Source organism: Pagrus pagrus (assembly GCF_965226575.1).
Source record: "Pagrus pagrus genome assembly, chromosome: 21".
Classification (NCBI taxonomy): domain Eukaryota; kingdom Metazoa; phylum Chordata; class Actinopteri; order Spariformes; family Sparidae; genus Pagrus; species Pagrus pagrus.
This window is the reverse complement of record NC_140208.1, coordinates 20897539-20923426: the sequence shown is the minus strand read 5'-3', so window position 1 is coordinate 20923426 and position 25888 is coordinate 20897539. Positions and strand designations below refer to the sequence as shown.

Genomic DNA, 25888 nt, shown 5'->3' with positions numbered 1-25888 from the left:
GTACTGCTTCACAGAAAATAATCTTGTTGCAATGTTGAGTAAAGTGGTTTTTTCCCCCCGTCATTGCTCTGCAGGCGCTTGTGATAACTAATGCTGCCAAGCGCTCGTCTACGGTGGGAGAGGTAGTCAACCTGATGTCTGTGGACGCACAGAGGTTCATGGATCTTACCACTTTCCTCAACATGTTGTGGTCTGCTCCACTTCAGATTGTTTTGGCACTTTATTTCCTCTGGCAGGTATGCTCACACATTATACATGGATTACTGTAAATAGCAAAATACATCTAGTTATTGAACACAGGAGACTTTTGCTTTATCTCTGTATGTATTTTGAATTATATTTGCATTGATTTACTGACTGCTGTATTTTATAGAACCTCGGTCCATCTGTGCTGGCTGGGGTGGCTGTAATGGTCATGCTGATCCCTTTTAATGCTGTCATTGCCATGAAGACCCGAGCCTACCAGGTGGGAACTGTCAGAACAGGACATGGTTATAATTGACTGTTAATGTTTATTGATTGTCAATGGAACTGCAACTCATAAGCAGATATTGTTTTTTGGCAGTTTTTTTAAAACTTAATCTTTCATTTTTGTGCAGACGAATGATATTGTCCCCTATCAGTTACATTGGAGGCACATTAAGGAGAGACGGCTAGTATGAGCAGGTTGATTACAGCAAACAAAACTGCTTCAGTGTTCATATGGGCAACTGACTATTGTTTTACGACATTGTTTCATTGTGAACCTATCCTTTAATTCATGATACTAGTGCCTCAGTCAAAAGCACGTCTGGTTTTGTGAATACCAACATCAGCCTCAGCTTTTCCAAACAACAGAGTTCAACTCTCATTTTGTTTTAAGTACATTGAAATACGCTGATTCCTTTGCAAAGTGTACTGTAATTCAATCAAGTGTTAAATATGTAATTCTGCATGATTTGACATTATACATGGAGTCAACACTTGAGAAGTATCCTTTGTCCACTTTCCAATATGTTTGTTGTATTGTTAGTCTATAAATTGCCAGATAAGGAACAATATATCTTCTTGTCTCCGTCTTCCGCTTGCTCTCTCACAGGTGGAGCAGATGCAGTACAAGGATGCTCGCATCAAGCTGATGAACGAGATCCTGAATGGCATCAAAGTCCTAAAGCTGTACGCTTGGGAGAACTCCTTCAAAGAGAAGGTCCTAGCCATCCGACAGAAGGAACTCAACGTGCTGCGCAAGACAGCGTATCTGGGAGCGCTGTCAACTATGGCCTGGACCAGTGCCCCTTTTCTGGTAGGCTCAGTCCTCATGTCTGAATACTGTCTCTCCCTCAAGTATCTTTGTTATGTGAAATTAATTGGTAATCTGTTCCAGAAAATCCGCACAGGCTGCCTGAATTTCTTTAAAAATGTCTTTGTATTTGCTATTTCCTGAAGATTACAGCATGTTGTTTGTCATCAAGGGCTTGTCAGAGGAACTCTCGTTGCCTCTAGCAGCTTATAAATCATGTTTGACAGCTGTACATACAATTTGCCAAGTGTTCAGATAGCCTGGTTTGTGGTCCAAAATTACAAAGGAGATTTTGTAGAATCTATTTCAAGAACCTGGTGATAAAAAAGCTACTTTGTTAAGAAACTACAAGTAGAAAAGAATATATGGGCCAGTTGTGTAATTGATATAATTGAATAGCTTAACTGGCTAAAAATTCACTTAACGAGGGGTGATTGAAAAGTTCATGGCCTAAGGCGGAAGGAGTCAGAAACCTAGCACATTTATTTTTCAGCATAGTCCCCTCCTACATTTACATACTTCGCCCAGCACTGTGGAGCATACAGATCCCTTGTATGAAGTAAGTAGAAATCAGTATCTTTGACCTCCAGAAAGTGGTCCACGGCAGCAATAACTTCACGATCACTGTTAGAATGGTGACCACTGAGCTCCTTCTTCATGTTGGGAAAGAGGTCTCACTCTAAAGCGGGCAAATCAGGTGAATAGCGTGTGTTGTACAAGTTCAAATCTGCATTCGAGGATGTCGCTGCTGTTCATGATGCAGCACATGATCGTTCATTTACATATAACACTCATATTAAACCTTGAAAAATGTTTTGTTAGCAGAATCACATTGTGAACACCACTCAAAGTGAATGTGGATACTTAAGTAAGTATTTGAAAGCAGCATTTGGAGCGCTATAGTTGCAATGCTGTCCAAATGCACAACGTTTAGAGTATAATTGTATACAAAAACAGTGACCCATTGTGGGCAAATATTGCACTTACAATACAGGGTTAACTTAACCCAGTACCAATGGGGTGTTTGATGCATTATCAGTTGTTTTAGTCCAGTAATCCAGTGGTAATGTAAAATAACACTGACACTGGGTCATAACATCTCATTGGTACTGGGTTAAAGGTCCAATATTTAAAAGTTTACAGCTGCTGTAAGTGAAACATTTTTTTTTAATTAAAATACAAATTAGATAGCAGGAATGCACTGAGAGCAGGATCCTCCTGTTTGCTGCTATGTATGGTGATTACCGCTGCGCATTCATGTGGTGATGTAGAAAGGAGGGAAGGGATTGCTAACTGCAAAACGTAAAGGAAGTTAGCTAAAACAACGACAAGGCTTACAGCAGCTTTGAAACATTAAAAATGATCACATTATCAACAGAATGTGAAAAAATAATAATATAATATAAAAAACTGATGTTTTGATGTTATATTATTATTTTTAATTAAAATATATAACCGTAAACCTTCCATCAAGTTTCTTTTTTTTTTTTAACTAATACTAATTGAACTGCCTAGTAAGGTCAGTGTAAAACACACTCCATTCAAACTCATCATAAAATAAATAAAACTCACAAACAATCTCACACTTTTCCAACAATCACTGTGGTTTGCTCAAAAATAAATCCCTAATTTACTGAGTTAGATAAGAAAATAGTTCGGCTGCTTTTCCAAATTGGTGATTAGCCATGTTCTTTTCATTACTCTCCTGCTTCACGTGTTTCCTGACGTTGCTTGATGTGTTTTCTTGTCCCTGGATTAAGAGTCCTCAGAGCAAGTGTAAATAACTATGTCCCCATTATCAAACTGGTATCCCTCAATTTCAGTAACTTTTGATAATGAGGTCATTGATGAGTCACTGATTGAATCACATTAATATGTAAATGTGTGAAGCATCAGCAAACTGACTGCTGTACATCTCTCCAGTAAACTGACAGACCTTGTTGTTGAGTGGCCTGTTTACCGATGTGTTTCCAGGTTGCCCTGACAACATTTGCTGTGTATGTGACTGTGGATGAGAACAACGTTCTGGATGCGGAGAAGGCCTTTGTGTCGCTCTCGCTCTTTAACATCCTCAGGTTTCCTCTCAACATGCTGCCCCAAGTCATCAGCAGTATGGTACAGGTAGGATCTGTTTTTTTCTTTTCTTTTACTGTATGTGTTTGCTTACAGGTTTCATTGAGTGCCTGTGTGTTTATTCTACATTGCAGGCCAGCGTCTCACTTAAGCGAATCCAGTCTTTCCTGAGTCACGATGAGCTGGACCCAAATGCTGTAGAACGAAAGAACACAAGCACAGGTAAGATTAAACACTGCTCCTTTTTTCTTGTGTCATTGCTAATGCTTTTAACAGACCTCAATGTGTGCATTTTTGTTATATGTCATCATTCTTTTGTGTTAATTTCATAGCTCTTTTAATTCAAGGCTTAAGGGCAAAATCACCACATTCCACTCCCACCCAGTGACTCAGAGCTTGAAGAGCTTTTGGATGACTCATAGTTCAAAATCATCTTTTAGTATTTTGTCCTGTCAGACAGACTTCATCACACTGTCGCCAGTTCAAAAGGAAATAACGTGACATTTTGTCGGTCAACAGAGTTTTCAGTGACAGTCATTAACGGGAAATTCACCTGGGCTAAAGAAGATCCTGCTGTTCTCCACAAGTATGTCATGAAAAGCCACATAATGTCATATATCTGTGTTGTCATCTCTGAGGCTCTTCTAAAAACATGTGTTGACTATGTGTTTGTAGTATAAACGTGATGGTGCCCCAGGGCTCCCTGCTGGCAGTGGTGGGTCACGTCGGCTGTGGGAAGTCCTCCCTAATCTCTGCGCTGCTGGGTGAAATGGAGAAACTGGAGGGAGACGTCTCTGTTCGGGTAAAACTTCACTTTCATGTTTCATGTTTTTAACATACCAGCAAGTAACAGTATTAATTTATTGTCTTTTTTGTGCCTTTTCATTCTTTATTCACTCAATATTCTCATATTAACAATGGATCAATTGAGCATGTTTGTGGGCCTCTCTCCTCAGGGGTCAGTGGCATACGTACCTCAGCAGGCCTGGATACAGAATGCCACGCTGAGAGATAACATCCTGTTTGGAAAACCCTACAATGAGCAGAAATACTCCTGCGTTCTGGACGCCTGTGCCTTAACTCCTGACTTGGAGGTCCTGCCTGGAGGAGACATGACTGAGATAGGCGAGAAGGTACTTTCATTTTCCGTTCTCTGACTGAGTAAACACTTTTTTTGTTTGTGTTTTCACGTGTCAGGTTTGGTTCTGGTTTCCTTTCAGCAAGTTTCTTCACATTTTTCCACCATTTGATTGAGGCTGTGTCATGAGAAACACCTTTTGTCTTTTACTGAAAAATCCACATAGTATCTTAACACAATTCCGGTGACATATCTCTATCCTGCAGGGCATCAACCTCTCTGGTGGGCAGAGACAGCGGGTGAGTCTGGCCCGATCTCTGTACAGTGACTCTGATGTCTACCTGCTGGATGACCCACTGTCTGCTGTGGATGCCCATGTGGCTAAACACATCTTTGACAACCTCATTGGTCCGGAGGGGTTGCTAAAAGGAAAGGTGAGGAGAGTCCTGTAACATTCGCAGGAGATGTATCATATTTTTTCACCCAATAACAATGATAATGTCTTGTCAAAAACATCTAAAATACAACCAGTAGTGTTAACTAACATAGCTGGGATCAACCTGGGGCTAAGTCAAATAGCAAAGTCCTCGATTGTTTAAAAATGAGCCGGATCTGTTTGAACTAAAGCCTCATTATTCTTGATCTGTTTGACTACAGTAACAATGTGACTGCTTTCTTGCGGAGAGTCTCCTTCTCAAAATACTTCAAATTCTGTTGCATTGCATAATAAAGATAATTATTTTAGCAAATACATAAAAAAAAACAACCAAAGTTAAGCCCTTTTCAGACCAAAGCTATGAGACGAGTTGAAACTTGCAACTTCTTGCAATGTGCCAATCTGCAACATTCTAAAAGCCTGCCAGTTCACACCTAGGAGGCAAGACAAGACAGTGTATCATCTCAGCTGCAGCAACTGTTTGTGCCTACGTGTTAACCATAGACTTTTTAGGCTTTTTGTGGCGGGCTATAATTTGATGTGCTAGAGTTACTTGTTACATTTGCATTCTGTAGTAAAGATGAAATGGCAAAAATAAAAGATGTGTGCATTACAAAGGGAGTGTGCAGGAGAGAAAGAGAGTGGTGGAGAGAAGTAGAGTCGAGTGAGCGAGCGGTGGAAAGTGGATGTAAATGCGAGCCGAGCAGAGGAAAAGCAGTGAAGTTGTCAGTTAAGCAGTAGACGCTGATTACATTGATTACATGCATTATGTTCTAAAACCGGACTTGACAAGCTGATTTGCTTGTCAAGCAATCAGCCGGCCTGAAACATGCTGCAACTTTCCCCTGCAACGTTCTCAGTGAGTTTTGTCACGTCACAAATCTTTGGTCTGAACTGAGCTTCCACCTTTGGTCATTACTAATACTAATGTGAAATAAGTACATCGTAATGATAATCATTTTTCACTTTTTACTGCACTGTGTTAGAACCACAGATTTATACTCATATTTATTATTTATACACTGCCCACACTGTTTATAATTACACAGTTTATACTTGTACATATTATGTATATATGATTCTATCTCTATTCCTTCCTTTTTATTATATTGTTTATTTTTTACTATTGTTATTGTTTATTGTTATATTGAACTGTCCTTTGGCTGCTGTGACGCATAAATTTCCCCGTTTGCGGGATTAATAAAGGAATTCTGATTCTGATTCTGATGAGCCTACAACAATGCGCAGTGTGTTCACACAATAATTGACCAGTTGAATATCAAAACCATGAGTCATTTCTGTGAAGCCCCCGGCTCAGTGTAGAAGGATTTTTATCCATATGCTAGTGACGTTACTCTGTCTGTTTTCCACCAATTTCGTCCGGACTGAAATATCTCAACAACTGTCGGATAGACTGATAAACTTTTGTACACTCGTCTATGATCCCATGAAAATGACAACTTACTGACCAACTGGTGATCTTGATGTTTTATTCAGCACTATCATCAGGTCCCATGATTGAAGTTTATCTCCAAATATCTCCCAACATTCCCATGAGCTTCAGTCGTAACCTTGTAAACATTATACCTGCTAAACTTGTTTTATAGCATACCGACATCAGCTGTTGGCATGGCTGTAGACTCTTGTTCCAGTGGAAGTTGCATCTTATCTTTTTACTAGAGAGGAGGCTGCTTCTTTTATTAGTTTATTCCTTGTTGGTTTTTTATATTTATTGTACCATTTTCTGATAAGAGCTGTTTGACTTCCTGTGTGACCTGATTCTGCTGGGAAAGCACACACTGAATATGTCATTGAAGTTGAGCTTATAATAAAAGGTGTGCCTATGTTTGACTGTGGGTTTGTTTTGATATCTGTATGTGTGTAGTTTATTAGATAACAATGTGTATTTTGCTGTTTGTCTCCAGACACGTATACTAGTGACACATGGCATTAGCTTCCTGCCCCAGGTGGATAACATCATGGTGATGGTGGATGGCAGGGTGTCCGAGATGGGCTCCTACCAGGATCTGCTCAATCAGAATGGAGCCTTCGCTGAGTTTCTCAGGAACTACTCCCTGGAGGACATCATAGAGGAGGACGAGGCCACTGGTAGAGAAACATCTGCTTTTACTCTTTTCTCATATATCTCATATCATTTTTATGGTTGAGTTTCTTTGAAAAAAGCTTTATGACATAATGCTCGCGATGCTGTTACAGATGAGTTAATTGAAGATGGAGAATTGTTCCCTGAAGATGCCCTCAGCAACCACACAGACATGGCGGACAATGAGCCGGCGATCAATGAAGCCAAGAGAAATTTCATCAGGTAGTGGAAGGATTTTAAGATTTTAGTTTCTTGACCTGTAAGGCTAGACTTTTTCATACATTCTGCATTTATCTGGATATGATAAGGCACACAGCCACTGAGTGAATATTATTATTTGTCCATCAAAACTCACAGCAGACATATTCTTGAATGCTCTTCTGGTGAAATTTTTTTGTAAATGGCATCCTCCGAATAAGTTCCATACATTGACATTGTTTTTCCTCACTTTACAGGCAGATCAGCATACTTTCAGCAGATGGAGAGAACCCCAAGTCCCGCTCAGTGAGGAGACACGGATGCAGCCAGAGGAAACACTCTGAGCAACAAGAGAAAAATAAATCTCATGATAAGGAGAAACTCATCCAGGCAGAGACCGCAGAAACGGGCAGGGTCGGTTATCAAATCTCTTTTCTCTTCGCATGCAAATATCTTTAACTGTCTATTTTTATTTTCAGATTTTTTATTTACAGATAGACATTTTGAGGAACTTTCCTCAGAGACTAGGAACTTTTGGAGGAACTGAGGGCATTCACACTACAGGGACCAGGGTCTAAATTACAGCTCAGTTGGTAGTCCAAAAGTACAGGAAGTTTGGTGGTGGGGCTCATAACGCTTAACATTTCAGCCACCATTTAAATAGAAATTGGCATTTTGTGGGATTTGACACCCCCCACAGTGTGAGTGCAACACTACAGTTCTAAAAACAAATCCCTGGTCTGCAACAGTTTGTCAGACGTAATGTAGGTTCTAACTACAAACAAAACTCATTACATCATAGCAATATTATGTCTTAAAAAACTTGAAGTAAACATGTATGTATCACTGTGATCCTACCCTCTCACTGAAGTTACATAGTGCAGAAACAAGTCATAGGGGGGGCAGAGTGGCTGTGACAGAGACACCATTCATCCAATTACAAGACACTGTAGCATCAAAAAGATTTTGAAGTTGTTATTTTAAAGTCAAATAGTTGAATAATGTTGCTTTAAAAATCTGCAACAACAAACCATATTGTTTTTTTAATTGTGCTTTGATAAATCATCAAAGAGTTACAGAAGAAAGCATACGACAGATGGACCGACGACAAAAAAACAGTCATCGCTTTTTCATACATCAGCAGACTAATTTGCCTGATCCTGCTGGGTCTTTAGACTGCAGTAAGAACACAGACAACAGACTGAAGGAACCTAAAATAAATTAAATGAAACATGGACCCATAGAAATGTTTTTATCTGATTATATTTCCCATTTAAACATTACAGATCATAGACACATCATGCTGCAGACATCAAATCAAACACAATCTGATATCTGCATCACAACGTAATTAATGTTGCTCCAAGTCTATCATCAAAACTGACCAATCATGTTTTGTAATGTCATAGTTTAGTGATTCACTGAAAAAGACTCACATCTACTGAGTGGGAGTCCTGTACACAACCCATCAGCCACCACAACATATTCCAGGTGTTGTTTTCGATGCTGTTTTCGTAAGCTGATACGATCGTCCTGGAGCAACATTAATTGTGATGTTGAGGAACAAAACCAGTGCAATTCTGTAAAGAAAAAAATGTATAAAAAGTAATATGTTGATAGAACAAGTTCTCAGCAATCATGCAGTATTTCAGTGCAACCTCCTGAGTTTTTACTTTTGTCAACAAATATGCTTTTTTCCTGTCATTGCTTAGTTTTTGTCAACACCGTCAGACACCGTAAAAAACTAATTATTCCTATTTATTTATAACGAATGCCCTGATTCCCTGAATGCATTCATGCCCTTCATCAGGGCGTTAATGTCATTCACTGTTTTCTCATCCATATTATATTTACTTAGAACTTTGACATTAAAATGTTTGAGTTTTGTTATAACCAGCCACGACAGCAGAAACTGGTAATGTTTTCACCATGTCTGTATGCGTATATGTGTCATCATGGTAAAATATGGTCCTGAAGACACTGTGTGTCACAGGAACTACCACAGAAGCCGATTGAGTATTTTGCCAGGTGTTTACGTGTCTGTCTGTTTGTGGACAGATTTTTATCAGCACGAAAGCATCACAACTGTGCAAGATGCAGTCGTGAAACTTCACAGGTGTGTAGGCTAAGTTTAAAGATGGGTGTGGTCTGACCCATGAGTACTGAGCACCGATGTAATGATGGATTGACTACCGAGTACTCATGGGTTTGACTGTCTACATGTTGACGGCTTTGCTGCTGATGTGATCCCCCTGCAAGATGGGCTCCAGTCTTGGAGCCCAAAGTTTGCTCTTTTTGCCAACTATTTTCCACTTTGTTTATCTTTATCTTTCAAGGCTTTCATGTTTTGAAACTTTGAGCATCTTGGTTTTCTTGGTATTCTCTTCTTCTTTTACATCACCCCTCTACGAATAGCTGCTGCCTAGCCATAACTTCCTAAAATAAACAAATGAAAATTCAGAATTTAATGGAATTACCATTAAATTAGTGTGGAGGTAATTTTATTTACTACATTTTATAAAATGCTTGTTAAATGGTGTGACTAATTTAATTTATGGTGTTAGTCAGTGAGGGTCACATGTTGGTATATGTAGGCCTATGTGTGGAGGAATAGGGGAGTTCATGTATATTTATTATAATCAAAGAGGGTAACATGAAACATTACAAGCCATATTACTGTTTATTGTGATCATAAATTATATTCAAAGCTCCATTTAGGGAAGATTTGGAAGTTTTTGTCAACACCGTCAAACTATTTGTCACCACTGTCAGACAGCAACTCTGAGGGTGTTGACGTCTGACGGTTTTGACAAAAACACCCTATATTGACATATGGATACGCAATGATGATTGAACAAATAGCACACTTATTAACAATAAGTTATAAAGCAATGGTTATAGTTATATCATTTGTGTATTCGTGTATTCTTGTGTGAAAGATCCATACATGATCAACCATGATTATATTAAACAAGAAAATATTATTAATTTTCAACAGAATTAGCACTTTTCTGTTTTGCTGTCACAATATACAGTTCTTTATCGCCTCCATAACATTGCGATAACACACTATTACACTGTTATTTTCAAGAAACATAAAATCCAAAAATACCAATTATCTACATAAGAAAACACATTTGTGATTTTTGTCTGTTAACTGCTGTGTCACTTCTAACCAGGTGAAAGCAAAGGTGTACCTGGAGTACATCAAGGCGGTGGGACCCCTGCTGTCGGTGTTCATCTGTTTCCTGTATGGTTGTCAGAGCGCCGCGGCCATCGGAGCAAACATCTGGCTCAGCCAGTGGACTAATGACGCCTCAAACAATCAGACTCAGGAGAATGTTCATATGAGGGTGGGGGTGTACGCAGCACTGGGCATTGCACAAGGTAAGAAACACTAAGTGTTACAGTAAGAACTGAATGAAGTAGGGCTTAATTTTAGAGTTAATTTAATGTGCTTCCACATCAAGGTGCTAAAATGATTTTTTGAACCTGAACTAGTTCGATGCTTCTTCCGCCCAAACAGCTTCTTGTTGCAGAGTTTGTTGAAATTGACTGAATGTATTTGCTAGCTAGTCATTTTAAAGGTTTCTTTATATAAAACAAGCTCAGGGGAGAGCTCAGATGCTTTGGGCTAAAGGATATTCACCAGAGATAGCTTTAATACACACACATTACATCTACATGCAACAATAAGTATGCATTGATATTGTTTGCTGTTTTGTGTTGGTTGAGTGCATGGAGGCTGTGGATCTGGAGCATAATGTTTGACTGCAGTTCTTTTACAGTGTTGCATCTCTACTTTCAGGACAGACACTTCTTGTGTCTACTAGTAATTCCATTGCTTTCTCATTCCACATTATAACCTTCCTCTCACTATCTTACTCCTCCTACTCCTCTGGTTCATCCCCACTTCAGGTATCCTGGTTATGATTTCTTCCTTCACACTAGCCATGGGAAACATCGGTGCAGCCAAGAAGCTGCACAATAATCTGCTGGTCAACAAACTTCACACGCCCCAGTCTTTCTTTGACACCACGCCTATAGGACGCATCATCAACCGCTTCTCCAAGGACATCTACGTCATAGACGAGGCTCTCCCAGCCACCGTGCTCATGTTGCTGGGCACCGTCTTTGTGTCTCTCTCCACCATTATAGTTATCGTTTCCAGCACACCCATCTTTGCCGTTGTCATTGTGCCCCTTGCTTTCATATACATATTTGTCCAGGTACTCGGAAACTTTTCTGACATCAGATGATCCTTTATGCCTTCATGTTCCTCTTTTTTTTATTCTTCCTCTTCCTGGAATGGCACGCCGCATGCAAGTTGGTGCAGCAGCTTTTTTTTTTTTTCAACTTTCCCTTTTTGGCTTTTGTTTCTCCAAAGCCTGTGATGTTGTCCCTGACGAGCGTCCAGGGCTGTGATTATCTCCTTTTCAATCATAAATTTTCTTTGCTCTCTCCGCAGCCAAAACACTTCCTGTCCTGCCCGCAGCCTGCTTTCACACACACACACCCAAACACTCATAAAGACATGCACACTTTCATGTTGAGCAACACAGCCAGCCCCAATATGCATACAATATAGGGAAGTTACTTCAATGTAAGACCTGATCTTAGAATACCAATTATCAGAAGTAATTTTACTCAGGCTTTAGTGATCTATAACCTCCCTCTAGTGGTTGAGTGTTAATACAGCTGGATCTACTTAGTTTAGTGGGTCTTTACTGTAAGCCAGTGTGACTGAGATTTGATTTACATTTTTCAAAGTAGTGTCGATGGAGCTGTTAATGTCACTAGTGTGTGATGCACATGAGAATTATGTGTTTTTTGAAAGTAGAGGAGTAGTTGGCTGTCCATACTCCAGGAAGTTTGTAACAGTGTCTGGGGTTTTTGTATTCGAAAATGTTTTGTATTTTAAGTCACTGGTTAGGGTTTGATTCAGTACTTCCTGCAAGAAAGAAGATAGTGACATATACAAATTTGTTAGATATGGTGATAGTTAAATTAAGCAAAGATGGAGATACACATGCAATGACTTTGTGCCCAGCAGCTTTCATAGATTTTTCATTTGCTATGCAAGACATCCAGGATACTTAGTGCGAGCCTGACTCGCAGATATTTGTTAACTTCCTGATCAGAAGCACAATTCTATTTTTCTTAAGGTGCAGTTGTATAAGAGGTTGGATTAGGAGGGATGCTCTGATCCAACCATTGGAGAAGTATCAGCCATGATGTTACAGATACAATTTCTTTGACAGTGTCATCATAAAATTCAGTGTTTCTGCTGTAGAGCGGCAATGACTATTCAATTAATCTATTAGTCTATCGTAAGACAATTGGTTAACAACTATTTTGATAATCAATTCATTGATTCAGTCGTTTTTCAAGCTACAATGTTAAACATTTGCTGGTTCCAGCTTCTTAAGTGTAAGGATTTGCTGCTTTTTCTTGTCATTTATGACATCAAATGAAGAGTCTTTGGGATCTAAGAAATTGTGATGAGCGTTTCAATTTTTTTTTACATTATATAAACTGAATATTAACAGATTAATGAAAATGCTCATCAGATTAATCGATAATGAAAATGATTGTTAGTTGCAGCTAAGTTATATCCATTCAGTTATAGCGAGCTTCAGGTTTTATTCTTTTTTTTTTTTTTTTGACAAGTTTCATGTAGTACTTGTATGTTGGATTTGTGTAGCTCTAATTAGGACAAATACATTAAGTGAAGGTAAAGTAGTAGCTCACATCAGTCATTCCCAACCGACACTACTCTCATCAGTGTATGTTGATGATGGTTCTCAGTCATGCAGGTCATGGTTATTCTATGTGCTATATCGTAGGCAGTTGGACTTGTTTCAGTTTCTTGAAAGGTGAGGTGAAACAAGTCCAGACGAATCTCGTCAGTGTAGCCATTGCAAACATATTTGCTGCTAATGTGTGACACCCATAGGAGGCAGATGACTGAATTCACACTTCTGCAGATATTATAATCCCCTGTGAGTGGCCATGTGTAGCCACTTGTCATGAGACATTATGATGATAGTAGTAGACTAGTAGTAGTAGAATCTCTTTTTTCTGATACCACTTTGCCCCCCTCTGCTTTCAGGGAACTGTGCTGGCCCACAAGAAGTGATGCATCTTTTGTTTTCTCTTTGTTTAGAGCACACACTTTGTAAATATCAGAACTGGTATTTAGCTCTAGCAGTATTGACCACTGTGGAAGCACACACTAAAAGGAAGAAGGCACACAATTGAACGTGACTGAACAATGATTTAAAAACAAAGCACTCTATCTTACTTTTGTTCTCATAAGGTTTTAAAAAAGCCACAATCAAGTACTGAATGTGACTCTGAAACCTGTAGTGACAGTGGAAGCTGCCATTTCATTAGACATCGGAACGGCTCCTAATCTATTTAACGCAGGTGTTGTTGTGTTGTCACACTTGACCCCTCCCCCTCCCCTCCCCCCTTCTCACAGGTGTGCTGTTGTTGGTTAACTGCCTGCTGTGCCGGGCCTACAGTATGCTGCACGCAGCCAAGCTCATGCACTGCAACATGCTTCAGGGGGTCCTGCGAGCTCCGCAGGCCTTCTTCGAGAGCACCCCCACTGGGCGGTTACTAAACCGCTTCAGCAAAGACGTGGATGCTATAGATGCTCACATCCCAGACAATATTGACATATGGATGCGCACTTTCTGGTACACACTGAATGTGCTGCTCATATGCTCTGCCCTCACCCCAATGTTCCTCATAGTCATAGCCCCATTAATGGTGTTCTATTGGTGGGTTCAGGTAAATAGGAAACGAGTCTGCTAACTCATTAATATGACATGCATGTCTGTGAGTGATGTTGAGTGTGTGTGCTGGTAGACTGTTGCATGTGGTTGAAGCGTTGATCATTGCTGTTCTAGTGCTGTAGGTGCAGTGTAGTTTGGTCCAGTAGTCCTAGCTGGCAGTGGATCAGCGGCCAGTCTATAGCTTTAGACTGTGGAAGCTGTAGTCTTGGATCAGTTGGTGACACCAATCATCTTTTAGAATGAAACAAATCATAATATTTAAATCTAAATTGAGTATTTTTTTTTTTAAATTCTAGTTATATGACATTAATCATCAGAGGCAGGGCTGCTCTGGAGGCAGAAGTTATCTCACTAGATTTACTGAATCATAGATTTATCTTATTTATACAGGGAGTACAATGTCCAGTCGACTGTTGATTTGCTACTCAACTTTCTACAAACTCCTTTCTAGAATGGGTTAGATAGGATCATTTCTAATTATACTCGCTCATCTGGTAAGATCATGAGAAAAGGGACGGAGGGACCTGTTTACCAGTCAGGCTTGCTACAATAACTTCTGCCCACTGAGATTTAATGAGGTTACTCCTGCCACAGGAGCAGCTCTGTCTGACAGCAGTTGTTAATAGTGGTGTGTGTAATGTTCACCACCTCACAGGGCTCAGCTCTTACTTTTATAAGTGGATACCAGGTATCAGCTTTTGGTTCCTGAAACTAAAAATATGGTCGCCATTTTTAGTCACCTTATATTTTGTATTGATTAAGATACTATTAATGAAAATGTGACATAAAGGAATGTTTAAAAGCTCGATTACAGTAACTAAACAAAATCTGATACCTCACAGAACTTAAATCGTCACCGGCCTAGTGACTTTAACAGCAGCAGTTTTGGGTCAATGTTTAAATATCACTAATGCAACAAACATTGATATTTTGTCTTGCTTTGGGGTGCACGATTTCCTTTTTTCTGTCATTATCTTTTTAAATATGTAAAAGGTCGCATATTATGATAATTTTCAGGTTCATATTTTCTAAAAATGTTAATATGCTTTGATATGAAAAAAACAACAACATATTATTCATCCCTCATACTGTCCACTGCTAAAGCACTTCTACTCACCCTTTCTCTGAACGTTTCGTTTTAGTGTTGCTTTAAGGCCCCCTGCCCGAAAAACCCAGTCTGCTCTGATTGGGTAGCTCTTACAGGCATGAGCGGGCACCACTCAGCATGTCGTCACATCGGCTCTGCCGGTGTTTTTTTCAAATCATAACTGTGCTCGGGGTGTGGCTGAGGGCGATGACTGTATAGTTGTGACATCACAACTTCCTGACGACTTGTGTGAAGGCACAGTTTCACAGGGCTGTGTGTTACAGTTTTTATACAGCACCTAGACTTGCTTTATAGTCAAACAAGAAATGGGAACCAAACTTTTTATAATATGGGAAGTTAAAAACGTGGTTGCCACTGATGGCAATCAAAGGTCAGGAGTTGGATGCCAGTTTCTCAAAAGGTTGCCAATGGCAACCTGGCAATCATTAAAACTATAAATGCGGAGCCCTGCTGTAGTACCAATAACAAGGCAATTTCCAGATCATCCAACATTCATTTCTGCTAAATAACTGCATGATGTAGAATTTTGAATGTGAATCTGAATATTTAATTACGACTCAACAAATTCTTATTTGTGTTAATAGGTATTGCATCAAGTTGAGTTTGTGAATGTAGGGGTTAGCATGAAAAACTATTATGATGGCCATTTTAGATTTGATAATACAGTTTGTAGTGACCAAAACACACTCCTGTACTTGACCTCAAGATGGCACAGTTTGGCATATTTCTGCTATTACATCTAGTTAAAGGGCCATCCACCAAATTGACTCTTGAAGTTCAGTTTGTTTGTTGTATTTTATTCTATTTAAAAGCATTGCCAAAACATAACTACACTTATCAATCTATTCGATTTCAAACACAGATAATCTTGACTTGAAATCATCAGTCACAAATCAGTTAAAACACTGTTCAGGTAGTCTTTAAAGAGATTTTGGAGCAGAGATTCATGGGGCGTTTAGGGTCTGTATGCTCATCTTTCACATTTATACTAACTGGATGTCCAAACGACTAAAATCAGCCGTACTGACACAAGCTCATTGTATTGCTATGGTTTTGTTATGGCCTCCATCCTGCATGGCCCTTTATCTTTGCTGCATCATTTCTCTGTAATGACCGTCACTATATCAATATGATGGCACATGTGTTTAAAAAGTTTCCATACACTTTTAAAGAAAATATATATCATGGCAGTCTTGAGTTCCAATGATTTCTACAACTCTTATTTTTCCGTGTTGGAATGAGTGGAACACATACTTCTTTGGTTCAATAATGAATTTATTATAGGTCTTCTGAAAATAGAGGAGGTAGTATCAGAGCCGCAGCAGAGGCGAGCCGGCATCTGTGTGAATGGATAAGCCGGAGGCGCGGAGCAGGGGCATGTCAATCTGATGGTGCTCATAGTCTGATAACTAAACAGGTCCTTCACTCATCAGATTAAAGAGAAATGACCCACAAAGCAACATTACAGGAACAAACAACAGTAATGTGGTAACTAGTAGTGTCGTTGGCAACTTATATGAGGAAAGAAAATACTGCAGTTATACGTGGAGAAGTTTCTGTCATCCTACCGATTCTTTGTCACATTTCTGCCCGAAAAACAGCGTATGTCCCTGGCAAAAAACTTTAACTCACCAATTGTTTGTCTCCTTCCACTATTGTGTTGTTGTAGTTACTGTCTCACGGTGACCGTCTGCCCTCCCGACCAAGATGTAATTTAGTGCAGAAAACGTAACTGTCACTTTCCAGGATGCATGGTGGGTCAGGATCTCAATCACAACACATTATAACAGCAGCCATATGATTATAAACAGTCAGTGGGTACATGTTTAGATTAACAGGAGGACACTGGGGAAACACGTTGAAAAAACCACACAGATCTGAACGTCATGATCTGTACCGTCATACTTCTTTTGGATCCGCAGCGCCGGTGTGCTGGATTCATTGACACACCGATGCGGCTTCACAGACTGAACTCTGTTGTCAGATGAAACAAAAATTGCTGCATTATTTGGCCATAATTAGCAGCAATATCTTTGGAAGCGAGAAGGGGGGGGCTTTAACCCCAAGAACACCATACCTACTGTCAAACATGGTGGTGGTAGTTTAATGCTGTTGGGTGTTCCAACAGGACAATGATCCCAAACACACATCGAAAGTGGTAAAGGAATGGCTAAATCAGGCTAGAATTTAGGTTTTGGAATCGCCTTCCCAAAGTCCAGACTTGAACCCCATTTTCAGAAGATATATAATAATTTAATTATTGAACCAAACCTCATGAATGTTTTTTGTGACAAAGTAGTTTGTGTTTGACTCATTTCATCACAGACCAGTGAGAGTTGTAGAAATCATTGGAACTGAAGACTGCCATGATATGCGTACATGTTCTTTACAAGCGTATGTAATCTTTTGACCACCACTGTAGATACAATGGGGAACTAAGTTATTAACATTTTCAAAGTAATCGCATTATTTTTATTAGGCCAAAAATTTGCTTTCAATGCAGAAATATGTGTGATGAAAACAAAACACCTGCGGTTTAACATCTCCTAACATTCTCCTAACTGAGGTGAACTTTCCACCTCTGAGCAGCTGATGTGACATTGGTTGGCATCTTATAAAACATGAGTAAACTGGAATATCAAATGAGCACCGCAGGTGTTTTGTTCATACAGGCTTCCTTTATTACTCAGCGTGTGTTTGTGTTTGTGTGTGTATGTGTGTGGGATCATCTGTGTGCATCATAACTGTTTTTAAATATCTGATCATCTGAGAAGACCTGTTCAGTTGTAATGTTGTGTTTGTTTCTCGACCTCTGTAGAGATTTTACGTCGCGACGTCTCGGCAGCTAAAGCGCCTGGAGTCAGTCAGCCGCTCTCCCATATACTCCCATTTCTCTGAGACCGTCACTGGCTGTAGTGTAATCCGAGCCTATGGCAGACACTCTGCCTTTATTCTGATGAGTGATATGAAAGTGGATGACAACCAAAAGAGTTACTACCCTGGTATAGTGTCCAACAGGTAAGTGTCCTGTTTCAGCTCAGCAGAACAGCAGCAGCACCACTGTCATATCTGCACCGGAAATAGATATACTTTGGTGTCAGTGACAAGATATAACATGCTAAATTAGCCTGGCATCGGCAGACTAATTCACAAATGTGTATTAGTCTGGAAACTATCAGTTCAAGGGCATTATTAAGGGGCACAGACCAACATGCCCCTGGATACAAATGAATAGGCCTACAACTGTTAAAAAGACAGTAGAGTAAAGTAACAATATAGTGTATAAACTCATACAGGAGCTAAATATGATTTCACTTGCTGCAGTGTTCACTAAGTACTAGTCTATACTAAATATAGAGAGCACAACTTCCACCTCTGCTTAAAGGTGGTATTGACAACATAAATGTTGTTCGACTCATCTGCTCCCTCAAGTGGTTGACAGTTTTTTGCACTAGGTAACGTTGCTAAGGCTAGCAATCAGACGTTAATGTCGCTAATGCTAGGTAGCTAACATGAATGTTGCTAATGCAAGCTAATAGTAACTTTGCAAGCACTAGCTAGCTAACTTTAGGGGAGTACAGTATGCTGGGTGCATACTCACTTAATCTTAACTTGATACAATCAGCCTTGGAACTGGAATATCTACATATGATCAATAATGTTATTAATTACACCTATGCTTTTTCTGCTATGATATGTCAAAATATCTGTGGTGAATAGAGCTTTGAGTAATTGTAAGTAATTGATTAGCATGTGAATGCGATCTGATCATTATTTTACAATCAGGGTATTACTGCAGGTGTTTAAAATTAGCAATCAGAGCACCAGCTGTGACAAAAGCTAATTTTGGTGTAACCAGAACTACAGCATGCCTAAAATAATCTTATAGTAGTAAATTATAATATCTCTGCACTTACAGAAGCTGAGTTCCTCAGTTCTCCATTAAATCCGATTTATCAGAACTTCAACCTGCTGTAATACTGTCATACAGGTGGCTCGGAGTGCGTATTGAATTCATTGGGAACTGCATCGTGTTGTTTGCTGCTCTGTTTGCTGTGACTGGAAAGGAAAATCTGAACCCTGGCCTTGTGGGTCTGTCAGTGTCCTACGCTCTACAGGTACGTAATATGATCTATCTGTAGCATTTAACTGTTTACACAACAAATAACATATATCAGCAGCTGAGGTTAGTTTCCTTTAAAGTCCTATCATAGGTCAGAAAGGTCAATAAATGGTGTCTGTTCATGTGTAAAAGTGCAAGTTACCCTAACACTAACCTGGTCACTGACAGTCCAAATGTAAACAAGCTAGCAGCTGCTTTCATTTTACATGGATGTATGGTGCGTTCCATTGCAAGTCAGAAGTCGGAATTTGCGAGTCAGTATTCCTGACTTCAAATCTAAAAGTGTTGCAGTGCATGTACCATCCTTCCATTGCACTTTTCCATGCCGTAAGTTTGACTACAATGGAACGCAAGCCATTTAATTGCCAGGGCTCGGCTCCCCATGTGCAAAATATGTTCCCTCCGACACCCTTTTGCAGCGTCACCGTCACTGCATTCTGGGTTAAGTGCTGCCCAAGCCAATTGTGATTGATTCAAAGAAGAAACATGACTCCACATTTATACTATTGCTCTGTATTAACTGTGCTATCAAGTTCGCTGTCAATTTTCCATAAGGTGTCAATGTTGTGTTCTGCTGCAGATCTGTAGGTTTCAGTCAGCACTAATGAACCTTTATTACCAGTCTTTATGTTGTATTAAATTGAATATCTTCGGTTTTGGACTGAATTGAATACGTCATAAGTGTGCTCTTGTTATTTTCAAATGTTTTGAACTACTCCATAATCTTTCCACATAGCCTCAGGCAGCACCTACTGGGGATCACTGAAATACATTCGAGCGTGTTTCGTTTTTTCTTTAGGTGACCATGTCTCTGAACTGGATGGTGCGAATGTCTTCAGATCTGGAGAACAACATCGTTGCAGTGGAGAGAGTGAAAGAGTACTCTGAAACAAAGACAGAGGTATCTGGTGGTACTTACTCTACCTGTGTATGTGTGTGTGTGTGTGTGTGCGTGTGTGCGTGTGTGCGCGTGTGTGTGTGTGTGTGTGTGTTCGTCTGTGTGCATGCATATAAACTGTGTCCACTTCTGTCCCTTATGGAGCTAAAGTTGGACTGTGCGTGTGTTTGCTTTCCAGAGTAAAATAGTGTTGGCTTTGTGCTACAGCTAAAAAGTAGGAATTTACCCACATTCCGAGAAACTGTCCTGCTGCCAAGGCATGTTCTCAAACAACACAGGTCCTATAAACTAAAACTAGATCCAGAAATGTGAGACTACCTGGTGCCAACAAGGGCCCCTCTGATACATATCTGTACACAGTGTACTGTACAGCAGCCATCATTCAGCAGCGTGTGCCCCTTCTAAAGCTGGTATAGTTGTTAGTGAAAGCCTTTGTTTGGAGCATCCAGTGTGTCCCAGAGGTGACATAATATGTTTGGCAGCTCTGAGTGACTCTGCACACACAGAGTGATAAACAAATCAGTTGTGCAGAAAACCAAGCAGGCTAATGAGTTGTTCAGAAAGTTTTCCTAGTCAGAAATGCTGCGTTTGTGTTCACAGGCCCCCTGGGAGGTGGAGGATAAGAAGCCCCCACCTGAATGGCCGATGGAGGGTAACGTGGAGTTCCACGACTACAGCGTTCGCTACAGAGAGGGACTGGACCTCGTCCTAAAAAGGCTCACACTTAATGTCAAAGGAGGAGAGAAGGTAGAGAGGGTGTGATGAGGTGATCAATAAACAATATTGGGTCAATAGGATGGCTTCATTAATCACAGCTGTGTGTGTGTTTCTGTACAGATTGGTATCGTGGGTCGTACAGGAGCTGGCAAGTCCTCCATGACGCTCTGTCTCTTCAGACTGCTGGAAGCCGCAGCAGGAGAGATCACCATCGATGAAGTGAAGATAGCTGAGATAGGCCTGCATGACCTGAGGTCCAAACTCACCATCATTCCACAGGTACACAAACATTCATACACATTCCACAAAAGACAAGTGATGATGAAAAATGATCGGGTTTGACAAAAATGTCATTTTAAAGCCCCACTCCAGACGGTTTTACTTCATGTTTTTATGTTAACCTCCTTTTTAAAACCGGCAATAGGGGCATGGTTACTAGTCGAACGTAATCCATTACCATGGCAGCCAGACTGCCATTCTGGCAATCAGAATTGTTTCTTGCTTGGGAGCAATGACTTGTTGTCATCATAACGTTGTCAGCAGCAAATCCAGGAAATCACTTGCTTGGCCAGTAAATAGTTCCAGCACATAACTCTCAGTGAAATCGCAAATTGTTCTAGCTTGCTAGCTTTAGAGGTGCAGGTCAGTGAATTACTGGATGTAGCTTCATATTAAGTGTACAGATATGAGAAGCTTAAATCTCTCATCTACCATCTTTTAAAATAAGAGTCAAATAACAAAAACAGCTTTAGTTTTACTGAAACTACTACCAAGCCACTGAAATACCAAAGATGAAGAATTGCTCTTGTCGGAGTTGTATCTGGTTGGAAGGTTATATTCAAAGTCTTCTCTCTGCCACAGGAGCCTGTGCTTTTCTCAGGCACACTGAGGATGAACCTGGACCCCTTTGAGAAGTACAGTGATGACGAGGTGTGGAAAGCTGTGGAACATTCTCACCTTCAGAAGTTTGTCAGCAACCAGCCGGCAAAACTGGAGCTGGAGTGTTCAGAGGGAGGAGAGAACCTCAGGTAGGCTCAGAGGAGAAGAAATGCAGCAAACCAGTGATTGGACAAATATTTGTTGTCAGCAAGTAAGCTAAAGGTTCTCTGCAGCGCTGTGTTTCGTGTGATTTATGTATTGTTGTATGTGCAGTGTGGGCCAGAGGCAGCTGGTGTGTTTGGCTCGAGCTCTCCTGAGGAAGACCAGGATCCTCATCTTGGATGAAGCGACAGCTGCTATCGACTTGGAGACGGATGATCTCATCCAGTCCACTATTCGGACTCAATTTGAGGACTGCACCGTCTTTACTATTGCTCACAGACTCAACACAATCATGGACTACACAAGGTTCAGTATATTTACTGTACTGTATATGAACACTTGGTTTAAATTGCTGGTATATATTTTCTTGTAAAGGAAGCACAGGCACTTATTTCATCATCACCAAAACTCAAAGAACAGTACACAAAGAACAGTGATAATAATAAGGTTTCATACCTTCTCTGTGATGTCCAAAAGCATTCTGGTATATGGAGGACATCACAAACTGAAGTAGAAGAAGAATTGCAGTATGGTTCCACCACGGAATGACGTATTAATAAGTCGTCACTAAATGACAACTTATTGACTTCATATGAGAATATACACTGATATTTAACTGAGGAGGAGGAGGAGGAGCGCTGCTGCGTGTCCCTCTATGTGTAAAAGTGATGTGTGGATCTCAGTCTATGGATCAGGTGGGAAGGGTCATAGAAATTATCATTTTAAACAATAGCAGGGGGGATGAGAGGCGTGAAATACGTCCTTAATGAGGAAAATATTAATGACATTACCTGCAGTGATCCTCCAGCAGCTGCAATGATAAGTGTATCTCAACTTGGGCATTTCCATTCAAGGAACAGCAGATAAACATTATTTAAAACTCCTGACTCGCCAACAGGATTATGTGCTGGAATTGTTTCTTGCTTGGGAACAATGACTTCCTGGTGTCTTGTTGTCATTATAACGTTGTCAGGCAATCAGCAGCAAATCCAGGAAGTCACTTGCTTGTCCAGGAAATAGTTCCAGCACATAACTCTCAGTGAAATCGAGTGAAAAATCTTCTAGCTTGCTGGTTAGTGAATTATTTTAACTCTTTATGCTAAGCAAAGCTAATGGCTTACTGGATGTAGTAAGTGTATTCAACAGGAAATAAATAAAATCTACGATGAAAAAAATGAGAAAAAAAAAATTAGATGTAGCAAACAAAAATATTAGGAAACTGGTACTAAGCCTATGGAGCTTCTGTCATAGAAACTACGTAAACAACAAACTGAGGACTATTTACATGATTAGCCATGCAAAAAATAATAAAATGCCTCTCACGGCTGAATACAAACAAAATGCCTTTTTCTGATGGATTCATTGGTGAATGGTATGAAGCCTTCAAGCCAGCCAGAGTCGGCGCCAAGAAAGACAAACACAGGACAGTATTAGGAGAACACTGCATTTGGTTGATCATGTAATTAAGGAAAATATTAGCGCAACACTAATCAGCTTAGACGCAGACAAAAGATGATATTTTGCTGAATGAGTGATCCGGAGAGAAGTGTATCCAAATTGACGTCCCTTTTGAAATTGTTTGGTACTTACTCAGGATACAAATTGAATACACATACGTTTCAAATAAAACTTCAAAACTGTGACTCTTACCTGCAGAAACTAAACCAATGGACCACGGTAGCCCTTAGGGTATGGTTCAAGACCTGCAAAAGGTTTCACCTTGAGAAACATGCAAGAATAGTGAAATGGCTGTCATACCAATTCACATTTTTTAACCGTCTGGTCCAGATATGTGATTTAGACTGTGTGTACACACAGTATGGTAAATCAGTAGCAGACCACTTTCATACACTTTGGGGATGTTGTCCAATCAAACCATTTTGGCAAGAGATTGCTAAAGAAATAAATAACATTTTTGGAATAGAAGTTGATTGCTCTTTTGTCTCGTTATACCTGGGCAAATTCTCTTCTCTCGTGCACAAAATGTTTTTAATAAAATCTTCAAATTTCAAAATGAGGAAATGCTGCAAATGATCCAATGTTAGGTTGTTGAGCAGATTCTTCCCATGTTTTACTATCTCTGCACACTCCATGAAATTATGAATATCAAGCAAATCACAATTTTGCAACCCTTGTGGCTCTTTCCAGTCCTGTCATGTCTAAATGAAGTTATGACAAATATTTTTGTGACCAACTCCTACAATATTTCTGAATGTTAAAAGCCATCACTTTAACAGGAATTTTTTTCCGTGTAGACCTCCAACTAATGATTATTTTCACTATTGTTTAATCGCTTAGTTTAAGTGTCAAAATATTCTGAAAATTGCTGAGCAGTTTATCCCAGCAGGTCCATTTCCCTAAACTTACATCTACAAATTGCTTCTTTTGATCAACAAAAGTCTTATATAGTAGTGTGTGTGTGTGTGTGTGTGTGTGTGTGTATATATATATATATATATATGATGATATGCCACACTGTTAGAAGATGGTGTCACTTGCCTTTAAATGTATTGAGGCTTGAGCCCTTTTAGCATTGTTATGAAGATGATTCAGGCTTTGTGAATTATTCATTCTTTTCTCTCTCTTCTTGCAGAGTGCTGGTGTTGGACAAGGGACAGATAGCAGAGTTTGATACTCCTGCGAACCTTATATCACAGAGAGGAATCTTCTACAACATGGCTAAGGATGCAGGGCTGATACAGTAGAACCACCTTTTTTGTCCCAATGTTACAAACCAGGGTCGAGGACAGCTCAGCTTGGTTCAGTGCGACTCTGAACATCAGAGCTGGCAGTGGAACTGAAGAGTACCTTTATGTCAGGGCACTCACTGCTGTTTTTCAGTTTAGCCTGAGCTCCTTTACAGACTTGGATAAATTAGCAGTTGCAAACAGTTTGTTTGAACCCACATCAGGACATTTACATCCTCTTTTGTGATTGTCTTAAGTTTCTTGCACTGACTATAATTTCCTGTGTGGGAAACTCGCTTTGGCATCTAAATAGGAAAATAACAAGCCATATGTGCAAGTACTAGTTGGTCCAATCCTGTACTTTAGTGCCTTCTGCCAGTGGGACGAAAAAAAGCCAGTGAATGTATCGTTTTTTAAATCAGCTGTCTGCTGCACAACAATCAACAACAGAGGAAGGAAGGAAAGAAGGAAGGAAGGAAGGGAAGGAGGGCGGGAGGGAGAGAGAGAGAGAAAGAGAGAGAGAGAGAGAGAGAGAGAAAGAAAGAAAGAAAGATTTTTATTTTATTTTTTCTACCAAGACAAATACTGTGCCACTGTACTTTCCTCATAAGAAAAAACCTACACTTTTGTGATACACCCACTTATTTTTGTACTGTACCATTATTTAAGTTACTTTTTAAAGAATTGTTTCATCTAGGGAAGTTTGCTCTGTTAAATATATGATTCTTTTGTGAACCAAATCTATAAAAAAAACTTGAATTCTGTACCACCAAAATATGAGATATGAAAATGCCTTTATTAAAAAAAAAAGGAAGAACAATGTTTGTGTCCTGTCTTGAAATTACTGTAGGCATTGTACAGTAACACCCGTCATGATTTAATACATCCATGTCAGTCTAATAGTCATATGTGTACCACTCAGTGTGTGACATACTGTACGTCATCAGGGTTATGACAGCTTAACACAAATCCTATTTGACAAACTACGGATTTGAACTTTGAAAGACACAAGCATTTATGCTGCCTCCGTGCAGAGGCGGCAGAATGTGAAAAAAACAGAAAACCCACATCGGAGCACTCACAAGACAGTTGACCCTTCTGCTTGCCTTGTAGTTACACCACAAACAGTGGTGGAGGAAGTGGTCAAAGCCTCTGCTTAAGTAAAACTAGTAATACCACAATATAGAGATACTATAGAAATACTTGTAATGTAAGTAAGCAAGTCTTACTTATTAGAAGTACTAAAGTATTATCTGCAAAATGTACTTAAAGCACCAGAGAAAGTATTTGTGCTAAAAACAATTTAATCTGGAATATATTGATATCTTTGATATATTAAATAT

General features: G+C 39.7%; 1 protein-coding gene across 2 annotated transcripts in view; it reads left to right on the top strand.

The window, feature by feature from the left end:
* Positions 1–25345, top strand: part of abcc3 (ATP-binding cassette, sub-family C (CFTR/MRP), member 3) — a 62534-nt gene extending 37189 nt beyond the window's left edge. The window contains exons 10-31 of one of the 2 annotated variants that reach the window (XM_084341635.1): positions 75–236; positions 374–466; positions 1079–1282; positions 3254–3400; positions 3487–3574; positions 3872–3938; positions 4028–4154; positions 4309–4485; positions 4697–4864; positions 6792–6975; positions 7084–7192; positions 7426–7582; positions 10348–10555; positions 13653–13966; positions 17898–18097; positions 19071–19197; positions 20002–20103; positions 20701–20847; positions 20938–21096; positions 21679–21845; positions 21970–22164; positions 24452–25345. In XM_084341635.1, coding sequence (XP_084197761.1) covers positions 75–236; positions 374–466; positions 1079–1282; positions 3254–3400; positions 3487–3574; positions 3872–3938; positions 4028–4154; positions 4309–4485; positions 4697–4864; positions 6792–6975; positions 7084–7192; positions 7426–7582; positions 10348–10555; positions 13653–13966; positions 17898–18097; positions 19071–19197; positions 20002–20103; positions 20701–20847; positions 20938–21096; positions 21679–21845; positions 21970–22164; positions 24452–24563 — 3414 coding nt within the window. In that variant the 3' untranslated portion in view covers positions 24564–25345. Of the gene's footprint in view, positions 1–74; positions 237–373; positions 467–1078; positions 1283–3253; positions 3401–3486; positions 3575–3871; positions 3939–4027; positions 4155–4308; positions 4486–4696; positions 4865–6791; positions 6976–7083; positions 7193–7425; positions 7583–10347; positions 10556–11086; positions 11398–13652; positions 13967–17897; positions 18098–19070; positions 19198–20001; positions 20104–20700; positions 20848–20937; positions 21097–21678; positions 21846–21969; positions 22165–24451 lie in introns of both variants that reach the window. The other variant, XM_084341636.1, reaches the window with a different exon arrangement.
* The last annotated feature ends 543 nt before the right edge of the window (positions 25346–25888 follow it).